The sequence below is a fragment of the Muscardinus avellanarius genome (assembly GCF_963383645.1).
Source record: "Muscardinus avellanarius genome assembly, chromosome: 21".
In the NCBI taxonomy this organism is placed as follows: domain Eukaryota; kingdom Metazoa; phylum Chordata; class Mammalia; order Rodentia; family Gliridae; genus Muscardinus; species Muscardinus avellanarius.
The window spans coordinates 22,559,746-22,582,965 of record NC_137807.1 but is presented as its reverse complement, the minus strand read 5'-3'; the positions used below and the strand labels follow the sequence as shown (position 1 = coordinate 22,582,965).

General features: G+C 45.2%; 1 protein-coding gene across 1 annotated transcript in view; it reads left to right on the top strand.

The window, feature by feature from the left end:
• Nucleotides 1–12,694: 12,694 nt before the first annotated feature.
• Nucleotides 12,695–23,220, top strand: part of SVOP (SV2 related protein) — a gene marked incomplete at both ends in the record, with an annotated part of 63,097 nt that continues 52,571 nt past the window's right edge. The window contains one exon of the mRNA XM_080717945.1: nt 12,695–12,729. Coding sequence (XP_080574071.1) covers nt 12,695–12,729 — 35 coding nt within the window. The remainder of the gene's footprint in view (nt 12,730–23,220) is intronic.

Sequence of the window (23,220 nt, the reverse complement as noted above, 5' to 3'; positions counted from 1 at the left end):
CAGCAACTAGTGAGGCTCTCATCAACCCACTGAGACCCTGTTTCAAGATAAAAATGAAAAAAGTCTGGGTGTGTAGCTCAGAGGTAGAATCCCTAGGGCCACACAAAAAAATAAATAAATAGATAAATAAAAAGGAAGTCCTACCATTTGCCAAAGCATGGATGGACTCGGAGGACATCATGCTAAGTCACGTAACCAAGACAGAGAAAGATTACTGTGTGATGTCATTTAATGGTAAAATATATCCATTTAAAAAAGGGCTCGAGGCCGGGCGTGGTGGCGCACGCTTGTAATTCCCGCGCTTGGGAGGCAGAGACAGGAGGATCGCGCTGGTTCGAAGCCAGGCTCACTGGCTTAAGAGACCCTGTTTCCAAATAAAAATATAATAAATAGATCTGGGAGTGTAGCCCGGAGGTAGAAGGGTTTCTAGGAACCCCAGTACCACCAAAAAATAAAAAAATAATAGAAAAATGAAAAGCTAGGGGTGTACCCTGGAGGTAGAATGCTCCTGGATTTGATCTCCAGCACACACACACTCTACATCTGGCAAAACCATTCTTCAAAAATAAATGAGAAATTCACCGGGCGTGGTGGCGCACGCTTGTAATCCCCGCACTTGGGAGGCAGAGACAGGAGGATCGTGCTGGTTCGAAGCCAGCCGTGCGCGCTAGTTTAGGAGACCCTGTTTCCAAATAAAAATGTAAAAACAGGTCTGGGAGTGTAGCCCGGAGGTTGAAGGGCTTCCAGGAACCCCAGTACCACCAAAGAGAGAGAGAGAGAGAGAGAGAGAGAGAGAGAGAGAGAGAGAGAGAGAGAGAGAGGGAAATTAGGACATTTTCAGATAAACAAAAAACTGAAAGATTTGTCACTAGCAGACTTGGGCTGCAAGAAACTGGGCTAAAATGAAGGAGAATTAGACAATAATTTAAACCCATATGAGGAAATAAAGACCACCAGCAAAGTGGTCACACGGGTCAATATATTTTGTTTTTTATTCCTTTTTCTCTTTCATCCGACTTAAAAGACAATGGCACAGAGCAGTGTTTGTACACTAGAGCAAAGTTTTGGTCGGCCACTGAAACAAAGCTGATATTACCCCAAGCTAGTAAATGGTAATCTTCAGGGCAAACACTAAGAAAATAACCCAAAGTAAATAAGGACAAGGGAAATGAGATGCCACAGTGCGACAGACTGGCTCAATCGGGATGGCCGCTGAGTCAGTTCGGGACCGAATTATCTCAGAAAGGTGGACAAAGGTTTAGGTGGTAGTTCTGCAGCCACTTATCTGCAGCGATTCTTTCCCTTTTATGAAATAAACTCCTTTAAGTTCCTATTCACGGCGCTAAATGTGGAGATTCCTCTCCGGGGAAGAATCTGACATGGACCCATGCTTCTTGTGCAATTGACCACTTTATTCTAGACACAAGATTTTTTATATTTCCCTATTTCCCCGTGATTCCCTAGTAGAAAAGTGCAAACACCCAAAATACAATAGTGAGATATACATGTAAATCACCAACCCTGAACAAGACAAAAGTAAGGCCTGTGACATCACAGGTCTTTGTGATTGAAATCAGTCCCATGACCCTGCAGGTGGGTCTTGTGCTCCGAGTCAGCCCCTTTTGGCCTTGGCCTTGCAGCTGCAGAGGCTTTTAGTGGGCAAATTCCAGATGAGCAAAAGTCACACCCAAAATCATTTGAAGAATTCAGTTTTTAAGAGTTTTCTTTAACCCTTTCGGAACTTTTATTCCTAGGGCTTAGTCCAGTGTCCTTCTCTATCTGGCAACCTCCTTTGAGTTGAATGGGGACGAAGTCGGAGAGTCCAGCTTTCATACATGTAGTTGGCGTAGGGAAATCCGTGTACATTTATGATGATTTAGAGGATTTTGATGGATGTCTGCTGGATTTTGTCTGCAATACCATCTGCTGTCTGAACGCTTCACCCTATTAAACACTTAAAATATATTTTAGTAGACAGGGCCCAAAAAACAAGATGAAGTTTTTATTATGTTAACCAGGTGGTGTCGCCCTGTCTCCAGGCAGCGCTATCACTAGGTGCAAAGGTCAAGATTCCTCCTAGCCCTCGGCTCTATTGTAATGATTAGAATGAAGGTCAAAGATAGGGAGGAATTGCTTGTAATCCCCGTGCTTGGGAGGCAGAGACAGGAGGATCGCGCAGGTTCGAAGCCAGCCGCGCGCGCTGGCTTAGGAGACCCTGTTTCCAAATATAAAAATGTAAAAAGAGGTCTGGGAGTGTAGCCCGGAGGTAGAAGGGCTTCCAGGAACCCCAGTACCACAAAAAAAAAAAAAAAGATAGGGAGGAATTCTGCATTTGTTAATTGCTGTAGCAGGAATGCTTCCACAGTATCTGAATTCTGACTAGATTTTATTACCATTTGAGCGAAGCCGAGGGCGTTTAGAGGCTTAGACAAATTACTAGAACATTTTCCACAGACTCAGTTTCTCCCACAGTCCTAATTCTTGGGATTCTGTTTTACATCATTGGAGCTTTTTAGTGTAGAAATCTAAGAGCAGGGAGTATTTCTGCCAGAGATGACGCCTCCTTCCTCGGGGCGTGGCCTCCTTGGACCTTGCCGAGTGATACAAGCGTTTTCACGCTCGTATATGCCGAGGGCGGGCGGTGGCACCACAGCAGAAACATTTCAACATAAAAGAAGACAGTGATGCAGGAATTGAGGAACAAAAGACAGGCATATTGAAAACAAAAATAGTAGAATTTCAGTGTTAGACCTACTTCATCAGTGATTGCATTTGTTTTATTTAATATTGATTTTAAAGGGACTAAACTCACCAATTAAAAAGCCAGAGATGCCGGGCGTGGTGGCGCACCCTTGTAATCCTCGCACTTGGGAGGCGGAGACAGGAGGATCGCAGAGGTTCGATGCCAGCCGCACTGGCGTAAGAGACCCTGTTTCAAAAATATAAAATAGGTCTGGGAGTGTAGCCCGGAGGTAGAAGGGCTTCCAGGAACCCCAGTACCACTAAAAAAAAAAAAAAAAAAAAAAAAGCCAGAGATGCTGGGCGTGGTGGCGCACGCTTGCAATTCCAGTACTTGGGAGGCTGAGACAGGAGGATCACAGGTTTACCGCCAGTCTCAGCTGCTTAGTGAGGCCCTTCACAACTTAGACCCTGTTTCAAAATAAAGAATAAAAATAGGGCTGGGGGTGTAACTCAGAGGTAAAATATCCCTGAGTTAAATCTCGGGTACCTCAAATAAATAAATAAATAAATAAATAAATAAATAAATAAATAAAGTCTAGCTGAGTATAGTGATGTGTACCTGTGAGAACTGCGGGTTCAAGGTCAACCTCAGCAATGTAGTGAGAGGCTCGGCAACCTAACAAGACTGTTTCAAAAACAAAAATAAAAACTAATAATAAGGGGCCGGGCGTGGTGGCATGTGCATTCAGAAGGCTGAGATTAGAGGATCTCAGTTCACAGACAGCCTACTTAGTGAGGCCCTTCACAGCTCAGTGATGAAACGGGGGTTTCTTGAGAGAAAACCCCGGCGAGTTCTTGTCTACGCAGACCTCAGGAAGGGGAGTAAAAGGTTTATTGGAAGCAGCAGGGAGTGGGGCAAGGGTGGCTGAACACCCCCAAAGGGGCTGGAACTCTGGGTCCAGCAGCTGCCTTCAGGACAATACTTGAGAGTAGCCCAAGCCGAATTGCCTTCAGGTACAGGCTGCTTTCTTCCAGAGTCCTTGCGATCTGCCAGAAGGGAATAGAGAAAAGTGGCCGAACACCCCATAGGGGCATTCAGGGTCACTACCCGAGTGGAGGTACAGGTCACCCCTAGGGGCCTGGTCAGCCATGATGTCCCCTTCAGGTCACTACTCGAGGGTCGCCCGAGCCACGTGCCCTCAGATGCACTCTGCCTTCTCTCAGGGCCAACACGACCTGTCCTGCGAGAGAGAGAACAGCTCCCCAAAAGGGGAGGGGGTGCCGAGCGGGAGTCCCCACTTTTGCCATCTGACTGGCCGATGCCTGACCGCTTGCAAGTCCGTTTGTGGTTAGGGTGACTCCAAGGAGAATTTGCATAGGGCATTTGCAAGTTCTTTGAAGGGTCTCCTTTCAGGAATGCCAGACTTGCTCGGTGTGTTTGTTGATTAGGAAACTCAGGATGGCTTCGTGAAGCTCTTGGCCTTCTTATCTCCTGAGCCTTTGGAATTTCAGGCATTTGTCGCCCCTCAGGAAACTCAGGAAATTAGCTTTTTTCTACCAAGGCCTTTTCCCTATCTGCCTATTTCCTTTCTATCTCCTCAGTGAGACCCTATTTCGAAAATAAAAAGACTAAAAAAAAATAGGACTTGGGGTGTAGCTCGGAAGTACGCTGCCCCTGCCTTCCACCCCCAGTACTGCAATAATTAATAATAATTATTATTATATTTATAATTACAAATATAAGTATAATTATATTATATATTATAATTGTTAATTATATAAATATAAATATATAGTTATAAATATATTGATTTATAATTATTTATCATTATAATCATGTAATTATTAATAATATAATATAATAATATAATTATTATTATTATAAACTCAGAGGCAGGATGTCCCTGGGTTCAATCTCCAGGAACACAAAAATAAATAAATGAATGAATGGATAAATAAATAAATAAATAGCCAGAGACCAAAAGGATGAATAAAACAACAGACTCCAACTACATGCTATCTACAAGAGTCTCATTTTAGATTCACAGACGCAAAAAGGCTGAAAGAGAAACAACAGAAAATTTATACTATGGAAACATTAATCAAAAGCAAGACAAAGTAACTATGCTGTAATCAGCCAGGATGGTCTTTAAGACAAAAGTTGTACTACAGACAAAGAGATTTTATGATAAAAGGGCTGATCGTCAAGAAGATATATCAGTTGTAATTATACATGTGCTAGCCGTCACATGTATCAGGTCACAGGTTCAAGACCAGCCTCAGCAACTTAGGGAGACTCAGCAATTAGTGAGACCCTGTTTCAAAATTAAAAAAAAAAAAAAATTAAGCCAGACGTGGTGGCGCATGCTTTTTTTTTTTTTTTTTCTGGTGGTACTGGGGTTCCTGGAAGCCCTTCTACCTCCGGGCTACACTCCCAGACCTATTTTTATATTTTTATTTGGAAACAGGGTCTCCTAAGCCAGCGCGCGCGGCTGGCTTCGAACCTGCGCGATCCTCCTGTCTCTGCCTCCCTAGCGCGGGGATCACAAGCGTGCACCACCACGCCCAGCTGGCGCAGGCTTTTAATCCCAGCATCTGGGAGGCTGAGACCGGAGTTTCACAGTTCACGGACAGCCTCAGCTACTTAGTGAGGCCCTCCACAACTCAGTGAGACCCTGTTTCAAAATAAAGAATAAAAAATAGGGCAGGGGGTGTAGCTCAGAGGCCAAATGCCCTTGGGTTCTATCCCCAGACCCGCAAAAATAAATAAATAAATAAATAAATAAATAAATAAATAAATAAATAAAGCTGAGAGTATAGCTTGGAGGTAGACTGCCGCTGGGTTTAACCCTCAGCACACACACACACACACACACACACACACACACACACACACACATGCACACACATCATACATGCACTTAAAAACAGACCCTCAGAGTGTGGTATGGAAAAAAGTCAAAGAATTAAAGAGGGAGGGAGAGAGAGAACTAGACAGTAATAGATGAAGACTTCAATACTCCATTTTCAATAATTGATGGAAAATTAGATAGAAGATGAGGAGAGAAAGAGAAGACTTGACCAACACTATAAATCACTCCTTCTGATAGACACTTATATGATATCCAAACAGCACTGCAGAGGACTTTCTCGTGGAGTCATACACGGAACATTCTCCAATAGAGACGACACATTTGGACAGAAAACAAGTCTCAAAAAACCTCAAAGAATCGAAACGACATAAAGTATGTTCCCTGACCACAGCGGAATGAAATCAGAAATCAATAACGGGCAGACGCTCGGGATAATCATAAACATGTGGAAATTAAGCAACGCATTCCTAAATAACCCATGAGTAAGAGAAGAATGAACTAAGGAAAATAGAAAATACTTGGGATGAGTGAACATAAAAACACAGCTCGCCGAATGTGGTGGTGCACGCTTGTAATCCCAGTACTTGGGAGGCCGAGATGGGAGGATCCGTGTTTGTGGCCAGCCTCAGCTACTTAGTGAGGCCCTCTGCAAGTTAGGGAGACCCTGTTTCAAAAAAAAAAAAAAAAAAAAAAGAGTTTCTGGGTTGGTTCCGGGTTTCGGCACCAAAAAAAAAAAAAAAGAATTTTGGAGTACATCTTTTGAGTCAGAGGACACAGTTGTCCTATCTGCTCTCTTCGGCGACTCCAGCCATTGATTAGACATCTTGTATTACACGGAGGAACTGAATATGGGGCTGAGGAGCTCTTTGAAGCTGTACACCTACCCATTTTTGAACAAGGGCTTAGTGTTCTCACCACAGCTCTCCTTCCTGCTGGCTCCTGTCGCAAAGTCAGGAGGCAGCGAACAGATCCCAGCGCAGTGCCAGGGACCCGGGGGTGACTCCAGATGGAGAGACCGTCCCACCAGCAGGGCTGGTGCCAAAGGTTTATTTTCTATTTGATTTAAGTTTTAAAGGGGGCGGGGAAACATACCTCTTTATGAATTTAAATCATGGAATTCCTTTTTTTAAATTAAGTGCCATTTCACAACTAGCAGAATATCATCTCGACAAAAATAGTATTTAGAACACAGTTTTTGGGGGGAACTTCTTGTACATACCAAGTGCATTTTATTTTCAGTATTGCAGGCTAAGAGGCAGCTTGTCAGTCTCTATTCCAGCCTCTATTTTAAAATATTCACTTTTGTTTTAAGAATCTGAGGGGGAGGGTTATGATATACTGCTCTGGTATGAAATAAAACCCATCTGGCTTTTGGCATGACTCCATTTTTCAAACAGATGGATAATGTGGTTGGCTGGAAGCAACTGACTTTGTAATATTCCTGTCTGCCCAAGGATGTCTCAAAGATCAGAGGTATAAACAAACATGGGCCATATTTCCTTGGCTGATAATTTTAGAACAGAGGTCCTCAGCTGGGCATGGTGGCTCATGCTTGTAATCTCAGTCCTTGGGAGGCTGAGACATGAGGATCACATTTTGGAAGAACAGCCTCCACAGTGTAGCGGGACTCTCAGCAACCTAGTGAGGCCCTGTTTTAAACTAAAAAAAAAAATAATGAAATTGGACTAAGAGTGTGGCTTAGAGGTAGAACTCCCTTGTGCCAAAAAAAGAAAAAGAAAAGGAAAAAAGAACAGAGATCCTCGGTGTGGGCAATCACAGTCTACAAGAACACCTGAGAACTTATTAGCAACAAAACTTTCAGGTTTAACCCAAGTCTAGATGAATTAGAAACCCTGTGGGGAAGCGGGGACCCAGCGATCTGCGTGTTAACAAAGTCTCCCCTTACCGCTGGGCACGGTGGCACATGCCTGTAATATCAGTACTTGGGAGGTTGAGATAGGAGGATCACAGGTTCAAGGCCAATCTCAGCAACTTATCAAGACCCTCTTTCAGAATTAAAAAGGGCTGGGGGCACAGCTTGGAGGTAGAATGCCCCTGCGTTCAACCCCCAGCACCAAAACAATAAAAAATAAAAATGGTTGGGGGTATAATTCTGAAGTAAAAGACCCTTGGGTTCAATTCTCCACTTTTTTTTTTTTCAGTACTGGGGATAGAACCCAGGGGCATTCTACCTCCAAGATACACCTCCAGCCCTATTTTTTTTTTTTTAGTCTTTTTATTTTTTTAATTTTTTTTGAAGATTTAAAGAAGTTTATTAGAAAGAAATACAGAGAATAGAAATACAGCCCCATGCCAAAATGGCATGAGGGGGTGACTTGAAATGAATACACCCTAGTCTTTTTATTTTTTAATATTTATTTTATTTTTGTGGTACTAGGGATGGAACCCAGGGACATTCTACCTTTAAACTACACCTCCAGCCCTATTTTTTTTTTTTTTTTTAAACAGGGCCTCACTGAGTTGCAAAGAGCCTCACTAAGTAGATGAGGCTGGCTGCAAACCATGATCCTCCTGTCTCAGCCTCACACATGCTGGGATTACAAGTGTGCGCCACCAAGCCCAGCTGTCTTTTTATCTTTTGAAACACTGAGTTGCGAAGGGTCTTGCTAAGTAGCTGAGGCTGTCCTCGAACCGCAATCCCCTTCCCTTCGCCTCCCTAATGCTGGGATTACAAATGTGGGGCACCATGCCCAGCTTCAATTCCCCAATATCAACAAAACAAAAACAGAAACCCTCCCCGGAATGCTGATAAATACTTCAAGGTTAAAATCATTGCTTTGGAAAAATATGTCTACCTGTGCTTAAGAAAGAACAAAATGACAGCCAGTTCATTCTCTAAGTTATTTTTTCAGTGCTGATTTTGTGCTATGTCCTGTGCTCCCCTTAAAAGCCTCAACGAGGAGGCGCGGAGTGTCAGCGTGCCCCATGGGCTACGCTGACGGCAGCCTCAACAGTCTGGGGTGGGCGTCTGCGAGGCCTCAGCCGCTGCAGACCACAGGAACAGGCCGACCAGGTAGAGGGACGCCACTGCCCCCCTCTCCCAAGAAGCCCATAATCCTCTCATGGGAAATTTCTCAATCTCAATGTGCAGGACAATTTTTTTTTTCTTTTTGCGGTATAGGGCATGGAACTCAAAGGCATTCTACTTCCGAGGTACACCTCAGCCCTATTTTTTATTCTTTATTTTGAAACAGGCTCTCACTGAGTTGTGGAGGGCCTCACTCTGGAGCTGAGGCTGTCCGCGAACCACGATCCTCCTGTCTCAGCCTCCCGAATGTTGGGATTACAAGCGTGTGCCAACCACACCTGGCAATTGTATATATATTTTAAAATATACAAGAAGTTACAACCACAACTATCCAGAAGTAAGAAAAGTAACCATCTTAACATGTCTAGAATTGCTGGCCAAGGTTTAGATTAACATTTCAGTGCATTTTCAGTGGTGCGTTCTTGTTATTGTTAAAATCACCATTTAACCATTTGTTTATTATTAAAGTATAAAACATATGCCATCGAGTTTAGCATCTTGGAGGTAGATACGCTCAGCAGCAGAGCACTTGTCCATCAAGACTCTGGGTCCAAGTCTCCCAAAATGTAAAAACTTAACATCTTTTTTTATGTGTGTGGTACTTGGGTGGACCCCAGAGGCTTTCTACCTCCGGGCTATACTCTCAGACCTATTTTATACTTTATTTGGAAACAGGGTCTCACTAAGTAGCTGAGGCTGGCTTCGAACCTGTGCGATCCTCCTGTCTCAGCCTCCCAAGCGCGGGGATTACAAGCGTGTGCCACCACGCCAAGCCAAAACCCAACCTCTTAAACATTTGTACCAGAGTATGATACGGTGGTGTTAGCTAGAAACCCACTGCTGCGTAGCAGCTCTCTAGGACATTTTCATCCTTACAAACTTAAATTCTATATGTACTGAAGAATTCTTTTTTTCCTCCTCTCTTTGGCCCACAATAACTAACCTTTCTACTCTCTAATTCTATGAATTTGACGACTTTTGATTCCATTCTCTAACAGGAATCATACTGCACTCATCTTTTTGTGACTGATTTATTTTACTTAGTGTCATGTCCTGAAGTTTCATCCGTAGTATAGGATAAGCTGGGATTTCCTTCTTTATTATGGCCAAATAATATTCCATTTTAAGTATATACATAATTTACACTGTAATATATATACTGGGTAATATATGTACTGGCGGTACTGGGGTTCCTGGAAGCCCTTCTACCTCCAGGCTACACTCCCAGACCTATTTTATATTATTTTTATTTGGAAACAGGGTCTCTTAAGTCAGCGAGGCTGGCTCCGAACCAGTGCGATCCTCCTGTCTCCGCCTCCCAAGCGCGGAGATTACAAGCGTGCGCCCCCACGCCCAGCCCATAATATATATTGTAAGATTATACCATAATTTCTTCATCTCTTCGCTTGGCAATGGACACTTAAGTCTCTTTGACTTCTTGGCATCGTTATGCAAGTTTCTCCTTATGATCCTGTGTTCAATCCTTTTAGATCATATCAAGTAGTCAGACTGCTAGATTCTATAATAATTCACTCATTTATTCTCTTGCCTTTTTTGTGCGTGTGGTGCTGCAGATTCAACGCAGGGGCATTCTACCTCTGAGCCACACCCTTAGCCCTATTTTATTTTTAACTTTGAAACAGAGCCTCATTTTCCGGGTGGCTCCTCATTTCCTCATAATTTGCTAAGGCTGGCTTTGAACCAGAGCCTCCTGTCTCAGCCTCCCAGAGTACTGGGATCACAGACACATGCCACCACACCTGGCTGGTAATCATATTTTTATATTTTATTTTATTTTATTTTTGTAGTATTGGGGGTGGAACCCAGAGGCTTTCTACCTCTGGGCTACACTCCCAGACCCATTTTATATTTTATTTGGAAACAGGGTCTCACTAAGTTGCTGAGAGCCTCACTAAGTAGCTGAGGCTGGCTTCAAACCTGTGCAATCCTGTCTCAGCCTCCCAAGTGCAGGGATTACAAGCGTGCCCACCACACCCGGCCCCTGGTCATCATATATTGAATATATATATTTTCAGTACTGAGGATGAAGCCCAAGGGCATTCTACCTCTGAGCTACAGCCCCAGCCTTATTTTTTATTCTTTTGAAACAAAATCTCACTGAGTTGCAGAGGGCCTCACTAAGTAGCTGAGGCTGTCCACAAACCGCGATCCTCCTGTCTCAGTCTCCCGAATGCTGGGGTTACAAGCGTGTGCCCCCACGCCCGGCTGCCTTATTTATTTTTTATTCCATGTAGCTGGAGCTGTAGAAACCACTCCCCGATGCTTCCTGAATGGAGGGATGACCTCTGGCCTTCTCACCCTTTGCAGACTTTTTTGCTAGATTCATTCCACTAGACCTTCTGCTTCCTGATGACTATAACATGACCAGTTTTGCTTCTTTGTTTTTGCGATATTGGGGATGGAAACCAGGGGCACTCAACTTCTGAGCTCCACCCCCAGCCCTAATTTTTATTCTTTATTTTGAAACAGGGTCTCATGAAGTTGCAGAGGGCCTCACTAAGTAGCTGAGGCTGTCGTCCTCAAACCACCATCCTCTGGTCTCAGCCTCCCGAATGCTGGGATTATAAGCGTGCGCCACCACGCCAGGCTCTAATTTGTTTTGTCACGTGCCAAGTGCCTGGTATACAGCAAGTGCTCAATAAGGAGTACCTTAATGCAAGAACACTTTTAAAAAATTCATGTCAGGAAGCCCCGCACTGAATAATAATAATAGTAATAATAATAATAATAATAATAATAATAACAATAATAATAATAATGCCGGGCGTGGAGGCACGCTTGGAATCCCAGCATTTGGGAAGCTGAGACCTGAGGATTGCGGTTCGTGAATGGCCTCAGCTACTTAGTGAGGCCCTCTGCAACTCAGTGAGACCCTGTTTCAAAATAAAGAATAAGCCGGGTGTGGTGGCGCACGCTTGTAATCCCCGCGCTTGGGAGGCAGAGACAGGAGGATCGCGCAGGTTCGAAGCCAGCCGCGCGCGCTGGTTTAGGAGACCCTGTTTCCAAATAAAAATGTAAAAATGGGTCTGGGAGTGTAGCCCGGAGGTAGAAGGGCTTCCAGGAACCCCAGTACCACCAAAATAATAATAATAATAATAATAATAATAATAATAATAATAATAATAAAGAATAAAAAATAAGGCAGGGGCTGTAGCTTGGAGGTCGAATGCCCCTGGGTTCCATCCCCAGACCCTAAAAAAAAAAAGTATAAAATAGATCTGGGAGTGTAGCCCGGAGGGAGAAGGGTTTCCAGGAACCCCAGTGCCACCAAAAAAAGAAAAAAGAAAAATGAAAAAAATAGGGCAGGGGGGTGTAGCTCAGAGGTCAAATGCCCCTGGGTTTCATCCCCAAACCCAATAATAATAATAATAATAATAATAATAATAATAACAACAACAACAACCCAGGAGTTTTCTATAAATAAATAAATAAATAAATAAATAAATAAATAAAAATTCATGCCGGATTGGTGACACACACCTGTAATCCCAGTACTTAGGAGGCTGAGACAGGAGGACTGCAGGGCCAGGGACAGCCTCAGCAAGCAGCGAGACTCTCTCGTCCACCTTAGGGAAACCTCGTTCCAAAAAAAAACGAAAAACGAATTAGGTAGGGCTAAAGATGTAGCTGGAAGGTAGACGGGCCCTGGGTTCAATCCCCGGTGCCCCAGAATAAACAAACAAATCCATACCCTATATGTATAGTGCCGCCACCTGGGCTTCAGGAAGAGTCGACTGATGCGAATGAGTCCCTGCGAGAACACACTGCCAGCCGCATCCCCGGCCCCAGGCCCCGCCGACCTCCAGGCCGTGGTCCCCGGAGCCGCGGCTCCCCGCCCCCTCCCGCGGAGCTCAGCCCCCCGCCCCCTCCCCGCCCACTCCCGCCGCGGTCTGGGGTGGCGGTGGCTTTGTCTCGTGGGCTGATCCCGGGGGCTCCTTCTCCCCAGGCACAGCTGCGGCGGCGGCGCGGGAGCTGTCCAGCATCCCGGTGCTGAAACCCCGAGCGCCCGCCATCCGCCAGGACCATGTAAGGGCCATGCCCAGGGCTCCTGGCACAGCGCGACGCGGACATGGAGGAGGATCTATTCCAGCTGAGGCAGCTGCCGTGAGTACCCTGGGGGCGAGCGAGAGGCAGGCAGGCTTTCTTAAAAAAAAAAATGCAGCAGAGGGGACATCCCTGCACACGGCTTGTTGAATTTAAAGGGAGCCGTTTCAGAGGAAGAAGAAGGAAGAAGGCCCCGAGGAGGCAAGCCATTTTCCTACTCCAGCAGCCCAGCTCCTGTGCCTCTGACTCAGGCCCGTTTTCCAGATCCGTTTGGAGCTCGTGGATAGCTACGGGGATTAGCTTTTCCCTCTTAATTGCGTGGACGGAACTGATGAGTCTGTGTCGTGACATGGGTCCCTCTCCCAGGGCTGTGAAATCTCTAATTTTTTTTCTTGCAAGGTCTTCGGGGAAAGGGAGGGTAAGAGGTTGCCATCGGGTTTCCAAAGAGCCAGGGTTTCTTCCTAGAGGTTTGAACCAAGTCCTGTTGTTCGTGAGGTGTGTAAACGCGGGGACTGTGGTTAGACCCTCTTGCCTTCTTCTGAACGAGAGGTTTTTGTAACAACTGGCCGGAGCGAGGCTCACCGCTGCTGGGAACATCAGGAATACATTCCTTGGAGGATGGGTCTTTCCTGGGCTTGCCAAATTCTCTCTGAGAATCTTGGGAGGAGTGCGAGCAGGCAACAGAAAGGACAGGGGCCTTGCAGAGGGGCGTAAGGATTTTCCCCACCACAAACAGACGGTGATTCCTCCAGCAAATTCCAAGAGTAGAGACAGGGCATTACAAAGAACACTTCTGGGGTTCTGTGCTAAAATACAGCATCACTGGCCATCGGGATAATAAAAGCGGACTTCATTTGGGTTCATTGGAAAGGATGCATTCTTGTTAGCATGTGTTTATTTTCTCGACTTTAAAAATGGTGGGTTCCCCCCACCCCCTAAGCTACTGAGGAATTCTCCTGAGTGACTTTGAGTGTGGCTGGCACAGCTTTCTGAGATTCTGGGTACTGAAGGGGGTTGGAATAATTACTTCTCCGTGTAAAATCCATCTTCACCTGAAATTTTTATTCATTTAAATTTTTGCTGTTACTGTGATCTTTAAGTGGCGTCACTTATGAATATGGCATTATTTCACGAATGCTAAAAGGATGCCTCATTAGAAGATACAGAGGTCGATGTAGGGATGTGTAACTGTGCGTGTGCAGAGCTTTCAAGGAAATCGTGGCACGTCCATTGAAACTAAGCCTCATGTTCAAAACCTAAACTATTACTCTGAAATAAAAAATAAGTCAGGCATAGCCGGGCGTGGTGGCTCACGCTTGTCATCCCCGCGCTTGGGAGGCTGAGACGGGAGGATCGCGCAGGTTCGAAGCCAGCCTTAGCTGTCTTAAGAGACCCTGTTTCCAAATAAAATATAAAATAGGTCTGGGAGTGTAGCCCGGAGGTAGAAGGCCCCTGGGTTCCATCCCCAGTACCACCAAAAAAATAATAAGTCAGGCATGGAAAAATTATGATACTCAGAATAAGAATATATATATATATATATATATATATATATATATATATTCTTGACTTCAATGGGATAAATTTTCAAACTATGTCAGAGCTCGTGATTTTTTTGCCAAAGATTTACGTGTCATTAGTCTACTGATATATAGCTGTGGCATTATTTATAATGATTCTTTTCTTAATTAAAAAGAATAAAAGGAGTTTTCTGTGGATATGGCTCAGTGGAAAAATGTTTGCAAGATCCTGAGTTCAATTACCAGAACCGAAAAAGAGGAGATTTCTACTTATTTAAATGAACAAATTAATACAGTTTTAAATGTGAGTATTATAAATTATAAATATATATCACAAAGTTCAGATAGAAACACAAGAATTAAAAGTAAGCTCCCTTTTCCCAAACCCCAGTCCTAGTTATTTCTTGATTATTCTTTCTGATATCTTCTAGACATAAATGCATATTATATAATATCTATTATACCTAGTATGCATTTATTAGAGAGGTCAGACTGTGTGCTGCTTGAGACCATTGGCTCTCAGGGGGCAGACTTGGGTTCTCATCCCAGCTCTGTCACTTCCCAGCTGTGTGACTCTCAGCAGATGATTTGGCCTTTGGGGACTTGATTTCTCTGTACAGTTGGTATCATGGAGCTGGGTTACTGGTATAGTTGAGTGGTATAGTGCATGCTTATCATATGCAAGCCTTGGATTCGATCCTTAGTACCAAAAGAGGAAGAAAGAAAGAAAGAAAGAAAGAAAGAAAGAAAGAAGTAGGAAAAAAAGGAAGATTAATTCCATAATAGTTCTTGATTTCTAGGGCTATCGTGATGGTCAAGTGAGATGCTTGGCAGATATCAAACGCTCAACACATATTAGCTCTTATTATATCTGAAAATCATTTCTAAAAACTAAATACATGGGTCTGCTCTTATTGGGCTCCCCCAAATCACAAACCAAAAACCCTAAATTCCATGTGAATGAAGTCAAAATTGGCCCAGAGACATGTTGACCTCAATCTATTAAAAAATAAAAAAAATAAAGGATAAAGCAAACAAACCAGCCGTGTGAGTCTGAGTGGGTTACAGATCACGACTTGGCTGTTTTTTAAAACCACACCCCGCATACATTATGCGCGGATTGCAGGCAACAGATTTCCTGAGAGCAAGACGGTTAAAAAAAATTCAGAGTGGCTTGCAGAGGGTGACCAAGAGCAGCATTTGGAACAGGCTCCGTCCCAGGGGAGGCCAAGTGTTAATAGATTATAAGCTGCTAAGTAGCTTACAGGGTTAAGGGAGGGGAAAACGGCTAAGGGTGCCTAAGAAAACAGCCCTTTCTTGCCTGTGGGCGTTCAGGAGGATGCCTCTGCGACTACAAATAACTCCCCATCCTCTACCAGCTGTTTGCTTGTGAAGAGCATTAGGTACCAGTGATGCAGGCAGCTGAAATTTTATAGCCAGTTCTGCCTGGATGCAAGTCAGGCCTTTTGTCTCTCCTTCTAGGATGATTTCTTGAAAGCAAGCCCTGCAGACCACATGGATGGGCGCGTTCATTCAGTCAATGGTTTGCTTGGTACCATCCTCAATACAGAGGATTCTATAACTGAATAAGATCTAATGCTCTCTGTCCTTACGGAGCTTACAGTCCAGAGGTAGGAGAGCTGCTAGTTGCACGTGGCTGTTTAAATTATATAATTTATGCTGGAGATAATTTGTATAGTATAATTTATAACATAAACATGCAAAAAATTTAACAACCAGTCCCTTGGTCATTTCAAATGCCGACATATTTTTTTCTTTTTTTTGTGTGTGTGGTACTGGGGGTGGAACCCAGGGACTTTTCTACCTTCGGGCTATACTCCCAGACCTATTTTATATTTTATTTGGAAACAGGGTCTCACTAAGTTGCTGAGGGCCTCACTAAGTAGCTGAGGCTGGCTTTGAACCTGTGCGATCCTCCTGTCTCCGCCTCCCAAGCGCTGGGATTACAAGTGTGCGCCACCACGCCCAGCTTCCTTTTTTTCTTTTTAAGTCCAGGGGCATTCTACCTCTGAGCTACACCCCCAGCCCTATTTATTTATTTATTTATTTATTTATTTATTTATTTATTTATTTTGTGGTACTGGAGATCGAACCCAGGGGCATTCTACCTCCACGCTACACCCCTCAGCCCTATTTTTTTTTTTTTTTTGGTGGTGGTACTGGGGTTCCTGGAAGCCCTTCTACCTCTGGGCTACACTCCCAGACCTATTTTTACATTTTTATTTGGAAACAGGGTCTCCTAAGCCAGCGTGCGTGGCTGGCTTCGAACCTGCGCGATCCTCCTGTCTCTGCCTCCCAAGCACGAGGATTACAAGCATGCGCCACCACGCCCAGCTATTTTTTTATTCTTTATTTTGAAACAGGGTCTCACTAAGTTGCAGAGGGCCTCAGTAAGTTGCCGAGACTGGCCATGAACCATGATCCTCCTGTCTCAGCCTCCCAAGTACTGGGATTCTAAGCGTGTGCCACTATGTCCGACTTGTATATTTATTTACTTATTTATTTGGAAAGAGGGTCTCATTAGGTTTCTGAGAGTCTTGCTACACTGCTGAAGATGTCCTCAAACCTGCGATCTTCCTGTCTCAGCCTCCCAGGTACAGGGATTGTAGATGTTCACTACCCCTGGCTAAATGCTCGCACTGCACATGCTAACCACAGTTCAAATGTTCAGTAGCTACACGTGGCTAGGCATAGTGGCATACACCTGTAATCCCAGTACATGGGAGGCTGAGACAGGAGGATAGCAGATTTGAGGCCAGCATGGGATAATTTAGACTCTGTTTCAAAATTTAAAAAGGGTTCAATCCCCAGTATCATACACACACACACACACACACACACACACACACACACACACACACACACATCACTAACCAGACCCAAGCATGGTGTCACAAGTTTGTAATCCCAGTACTTGGGACGCTGAGACAGGAAGATTACAGGTTCAAGGCCAGCCTCTGCTACTTAGTGAGGTCCTCTGCCACTTAGTGAGACCTTGTTTCAAAATAAAGAATAAAAAATAGGGCTGGGGGTGTAGCTCAGAAGTAGAATGCCCCGGGGTTCAATCCTTAGTACCGCAAACAAATAAAAAAATAAAAAATAAAAACTAGGACTGGAGGTGTAGCTTGGAGTTAGAATGCCCCTAGGTTGAAGCCCCAGTACCGCAAAAATATAAAAAACTAAGAAATAAATAAATAAATAATAATAAATAGGGCTGGGGGTGTAGCTTGGAAGTAGAATGTCCCTGAATTCAAATCCCAGTACCGCAAAAAATAAAAAATAAAAATTAGGACTGGGGGTGTGGCTTGAAGGTAGAATGCCCCTGGGTTTAAGCCCCACTACCTAAAAAAACAAAAAAACAAAACAAAACAAAAAGAATAAGCCAGGCACGGTGTCGCATGCTTGCAATCCTAGCATTTGGGAGGCTGAGACAGGAGAATCGTGGTTCAAGAACAGCCTCAGCTACTTAGTGAGCCCCTTTGCAAACTCAGTGAGACTCTGTTTCAAAATAAAGCATAGCCGGGCGTGGTGGCGCACGCTTGTCATCCCCACGCTTGGGAGGCAGAGACAGGAGGATGGCGCAGGTTCGAAGCCAGCCGCGCGCGCTGGCTTAGGAGACCCTGTTTCCAAATAAAAATGTAAAAATAGGTCTGGGAGTGTAGCCCGGAGGTAGAAGGGCTTCCAGGAACCCCAGTACCACCAAAAATAAATAAATAAATAAATAAATAAATAAAGCATAAAAAATAGGGCTGGCGGTGTCGTTCGGAGGTAGAATGCTCCTGGGTTCAATCCCCAGTATTAAAAAAAGAAATAAAGAAAATAAAGCAAGAAATAAGGAAGGAAGGAAGGAAGGAAGGAAGGAAGGAAGGAAGGAAGGAAGGAAAGAAAGAAAGAAAGAAAGAAAGAAAGAAAGAAAGAAGAGGAAAAAAGAAAAAGGAGTTGCTGAGGCTGGTCTTGAACCTGCAGTCCTCCTGTCTCAGCCTCCCAAGTACTGGATTGCAGGCATGTGCCCCCACGCCCGGCTCCACTCTCAATCTTCCACCCAAGCTATTTAAACCTCCAAGCTGCTGAGGTTTTACACCAGACAGCCCTTCACTGTGGAGGAGCTGTCTTATACATTGTACCACATTAGCACATCCTCGCCTCTACCCACGTCCCACCTCCTGCCCCAGTGGTGACTATCAGAACTGTCCCGGACGTTGCCCACGTCCTCTGGAGGGCCCAGTCACCCCGGGCTGAGACAAGACGCACTGCCCTGAAACATTCTACGGTCGGCAATGAATCATTCAGCCACGATTTCCAGAGCATCTTCAGACCTCCCTTTGAACCTCATTCTCAGATGTTAGCCCTGCTGGATCCAGGTACCTGTTTCCTAGGCAACGTGTGCATCTTCCACAATCTCCAACGTACTGCCCGTCAAAGACTCAGTCCCAGGAGGGCAAGAAGTTGCTCTGACACAAAATCCTTGCTGCTTGATTGTGGACTGAATGAGTGACCGGAAGTTTCCCAAGATAAGACCACCTGAGAAGCTGGAGCACGGGCCTCTGTCCCTCCACTGAGGCTGCCGCATAGAACGATCGCTGGGAGCCGGGCGTGGTGGCGCACGCTTGTAATCCCTGCGCTTGGGAGGCTGAGGCAGGAGGCTCGCACAGGTTCGAAGCCGGCCTCAGCTGGTTTAAGAGACCCTGTTTCCAAATAAAATACAAAAAAATAGGTCTGGGAGTGCAGCGATCGCTGGGCTCTTTGCTCAAGCATACCTGCTTTGATTTCCGACTCTCCCGCTAACTTGGTAGGTGCCCTTGGGCAACTTACCTTTCTTCTACAGGCCTCAGTTTCCCCACCTGCAAGGTGGGGTGGCACTGGGACCCACCACCCACTGCAGACACTTCCCTTGAACCCTTGCAGGCAGTAAGGGCTTCATGGCTGGCAATATTTGTGATCCCTGCCTCTGTGTGTGTGTGTGTGTGTGTGTGTGTGTGTGTGTGTGTGTGTTACTGGGGGTGGAACTGAGGGACATTCTACCTCCACACTAGTCCCCCAGTCCTATTTATTTTTATATTGAAACAAGGTTAAGTTGATGGGAGTCTGAGTACTTGCTGAGGCTGGTCGAGAACCCGTGATCCTCCATGCTCAGCCTCCCAGATACTAGGATTACAAGCGTGCACCCCGCATTCAGCTGTGGTCACCGTCTTTTGTCCCGAATGTACTTGCGGTCTGCTCTCCAGACAACAAGCTTATTGCTATTTGGGTTGATGAGGGTGACAGAGAAACACAAATAAACAAAATCCACAGAGAACTTAAGCTGTCATTAATTAGAGAACTCTGAATATTCAGAAATGAGATTCATTCATATTCTCCTCTCTCCTCTCTCCTCTCTCCTCTCTCTCCTCTCCTCTTCTCTCTCTCTCTCTCTCTCTCTCTCTCTCTCTCTCTCTCTCTCTCTCGTGATGCTGAAAATCAAACCCAGGTACATTCTACCTCCAAGCTACATCCTCAGCTTGCTTTATTTATGTATTTATTTATGTATGTATTTATTTATTTATTTAAAAACAGGGTTTTGCTGTTGAAGTCTAAGTTTCTTTTTCTTCTTCAGTACTGGGGATTGAACCCAGGGGCATTCTACCTCCGAGGAACATCCCCAGCCCTGCTTTTTTATTCTTTCTTTCTTTCTTTCTTTCTTTCTTTCTTTCTTTCTTTCTTTTTTGAGGGTTTGGGGATGGAACCCAGGGGCATTTGACCTCTGAGTTACATCCCCTGCCCTATTTTTTTATTCTTTATTTTAAACTGGGTCTCACTGAATTGCAGAGGGCCTCACTAAGGAGCTGAGACTGTCCGAGAACCGCGATCCTCCAGTCTCAGTCTCCTGAATGCTGGGATGACAAGCGTGCGCCACCATGTCTAGCTTTATTCTTTATTTTTAAAACGGGCTTTCACTAAGTTGTGGAGGCCTCACTAAGCAGCTGAGGCTAACCATGAACCTGTGATTCTCCTGCCTCAGCCCCCCAATATTGGGATTATAAGCGTGCACCACCACATCCAGCTGAAAGTCTAAAGGTTTTGAAAATCTAAATTGTTGAAAGTCTCACTAAGTTGCTGAAGCCGGTCTTGAACCTGCAATCCTCTTGTCTCAGCTGCCCAAGTACTAGGATTTCAGGCATGTACCACTGTGTCTGGCTCAGAGATAACTAATTATTTTTTCTCCCCCCCCCTTGGTACTGGGGATTGAACCCAGGGGCATTCTATCTCTGAGCTACACCCCAACCCTATTTTATTTTTAGTTTGAAACAGTATTTCACTACACTGCTGAGGCTTTCCTCAAAGCTGCAATCCTCCTGTCTCGGCCTCCCAAGTACTGGGATTATAGGTGTGCACCACCATGCTCGGCTCAGAGATAAGCACTTATTTTTTTCTATTTTCTTTTATTTATTTATTTTGTTTTGGTGGTACTGAGGGTGGAACTCAGAGGTTTTCTACCTCCGGGCTATACTCCCAGACCAATTTTTATATTTTATTTGGAAACAGCGTCTCACTAAGTTGCCGAGAGCCTCACTCAGTAGCTGAGGCTGGCTTTGAACCTGTGCGATCCTCCTGTCTCAGCCTCCCAAGCGCGGGGATTACAGGCGTGCGCCACCACACCTGGCTTAACCACTTCTTAAAAACAGCAAACAGCTCACCTGGCAGTGTGGCTGGTAATGCAAAGCAACAAACCCAGAGGCCCCTCTTCTTACCTACTTTCTCTTGTGGGAGACCATGTGTTATAGCTAGATACAAAATATCCCTGAAAAAGCTCGTTTATTAATATCCAGGGTTATTATAATTGAGTCATGAGGGTTATAATCCCAGCAGTGGAGAAGTCCGTGGTAATGGATTTACTGGGGGGTACCATAGGCCAGCAGGGTGTGGCTAGAGGAGCTGGTCCCTGGGCTGTGGCCTTGGAGATTATAAATATGGTTCCTCCTCCTCCGGCTCCCCCTCTTGCTTCCGGCCTCCATGTTGAGGAGCACAGCCCACGTACTCTCCCTCTCCCTGCCTCCGGCCGCCATGACCTGAGATTCTCGGTCCCCGGCCTCACGTGGATTGAGCTCCAAACCACGTCGTCAGGTCTTCGGTGGATGGCTCCGAGGATGCCGATTGGAACACTGTGCCCGGATGACTTGGTCAAAACTCAGCTCGGCTCACCTTCCTCCCTCTCGCTGCTATTGGAACACTCCAGGGCCGTCTTTCTGGTCTCGGGGTAACACGAAGACACTTTATCATGGTCTCCAGACCACTGCACCGCCCGACCTGTCTCCGGACCCTCTGCTCCGTGGCCCGGACACCATGGCACCCACTGTCCCTTCTTGTATTCTCCCGTGTGTGCCCGTCCTTGTCCCCTGGGCCTCAGCCTTCATGGAGGAATCGCCCGTGGCCACTCTCGTCCAGCGCTCTTTTCTTGCCCTCGCTTTGCCTCGTCCTGAGGGTGTATTCATTCATAACGTGTGTTATTGCATTTGCTTACTTGGAAAGGAACCAGAACCCAGCAGGAGCGTCTGCTTTGCCCCGCCTCGGACCCCAGCGCTCTGATCACAGTCGACCCTCCACGAACACTCATCGCAGTAGCTGAATGATTGCGAGACACGCTCTCTTTAGGGACTGCTGTGCTCCCCATGGCAACCCTAAAGGTAGAATTACCATCTCCATTTAAAACCAAGGATCTGGGGACTCAGGGCGGTGAAGCAGCCCACCCAGGGTCACACAGCTGCTGAGTATCGTGGGCATGGAGGTTCAGAGCATCCGTATGTCTGCCAGAATCGGGCGCTCTCCCTAAGGCAGGCCGACTGTCGTCACGCAGGACTCTAAATGGCGTTCCGTGACAGTCACAGTTTGACTTAGTCTGAGAGACTCATGGACTCAAGAAACAAAGCCGAGGAACTCAGATGAAAATAAAAAACTTCATTTAATTACCCTCCTCAACGAGCCAGGCATGGTGGCACGCACTTGCAAATCCCAGTACTTGGGAGGCTGAGACTCCTAGGAGGATCACAGGTTGGAGGCCAGCCTCAGCAAGTAGTGAGACTCAACAACCTAGACAGTGAGGCCCTGTTTTAAAAGAAAAATAAAATAGGGTTGAAGGTGTAGCTGGAGGTAGAATGCCCCTGCATTTAATCCCCAGTACCACAAAAATTAAAAAAAAAAAAACAAATGCCTTCACCAAGCCCCAGGATCTAATTTAAGATGCTTAGTGGTATGGACATGGTCTCGAAGCTGACAGCTATTTTTTCATGTTATTCTCTTCCTAACATAGCAAAAATTATGGAAAGTAAATGTTCCCGGCTATTTTGGTAAACTATACGCTATATATAGATACATGTCATATGTATGACAAACGTCAGGAGCTATGCTCCGCCGAGCCAGCCTGTTTGGAAGCCTTTAACATATGCCATTGCTGTTTTATTTTTCTTTCCTAGTGCATCCCCCCCACCCTTGGGAAATGTTGAATCTTGGCTTATACAGTTGATAAATACTTTTAGGAACGCAACTGATTAAAAATGTAGTCTGGCTTTCTGAGTACAATTTAGTGTCAAAGATCTATTTTTTTTCAGTACTGGGGATGGAACCCAGGGACATTCTACCTCCAAGCTACACCCCCCGCCCTATTTTTTATTCCTTAATTTGAATCAGGGTCTCACTGAGTTGCAGAGGGCCTCACTAAGTAGCTGAGGCTGTCCGCGAACTGCGATCCTCGGGTCTCTGCCTCCCGAATGCTGGGATTACAAGTGTGTATCACCACGCCCAGCTTCAGAGATCTATTTTTCTTTTTCTTTTTTCTTTTTTTTTTTTGGTGGTACTACCAACTGAACCCAGAGGCATTCTACCTCTAAGCTATACCCTCAACCCCTATTTTTTTTAATTTTGAGACAGGGTCTTATTAGGTTGCTGAGGCTGTCCCCAAACCTGCAATCTTCCTGCCTCAGCCTCCCAAGTCCTGGGATTACAGGCACGCCCGCTCTGTTTTAAGATGAGCTTTAAC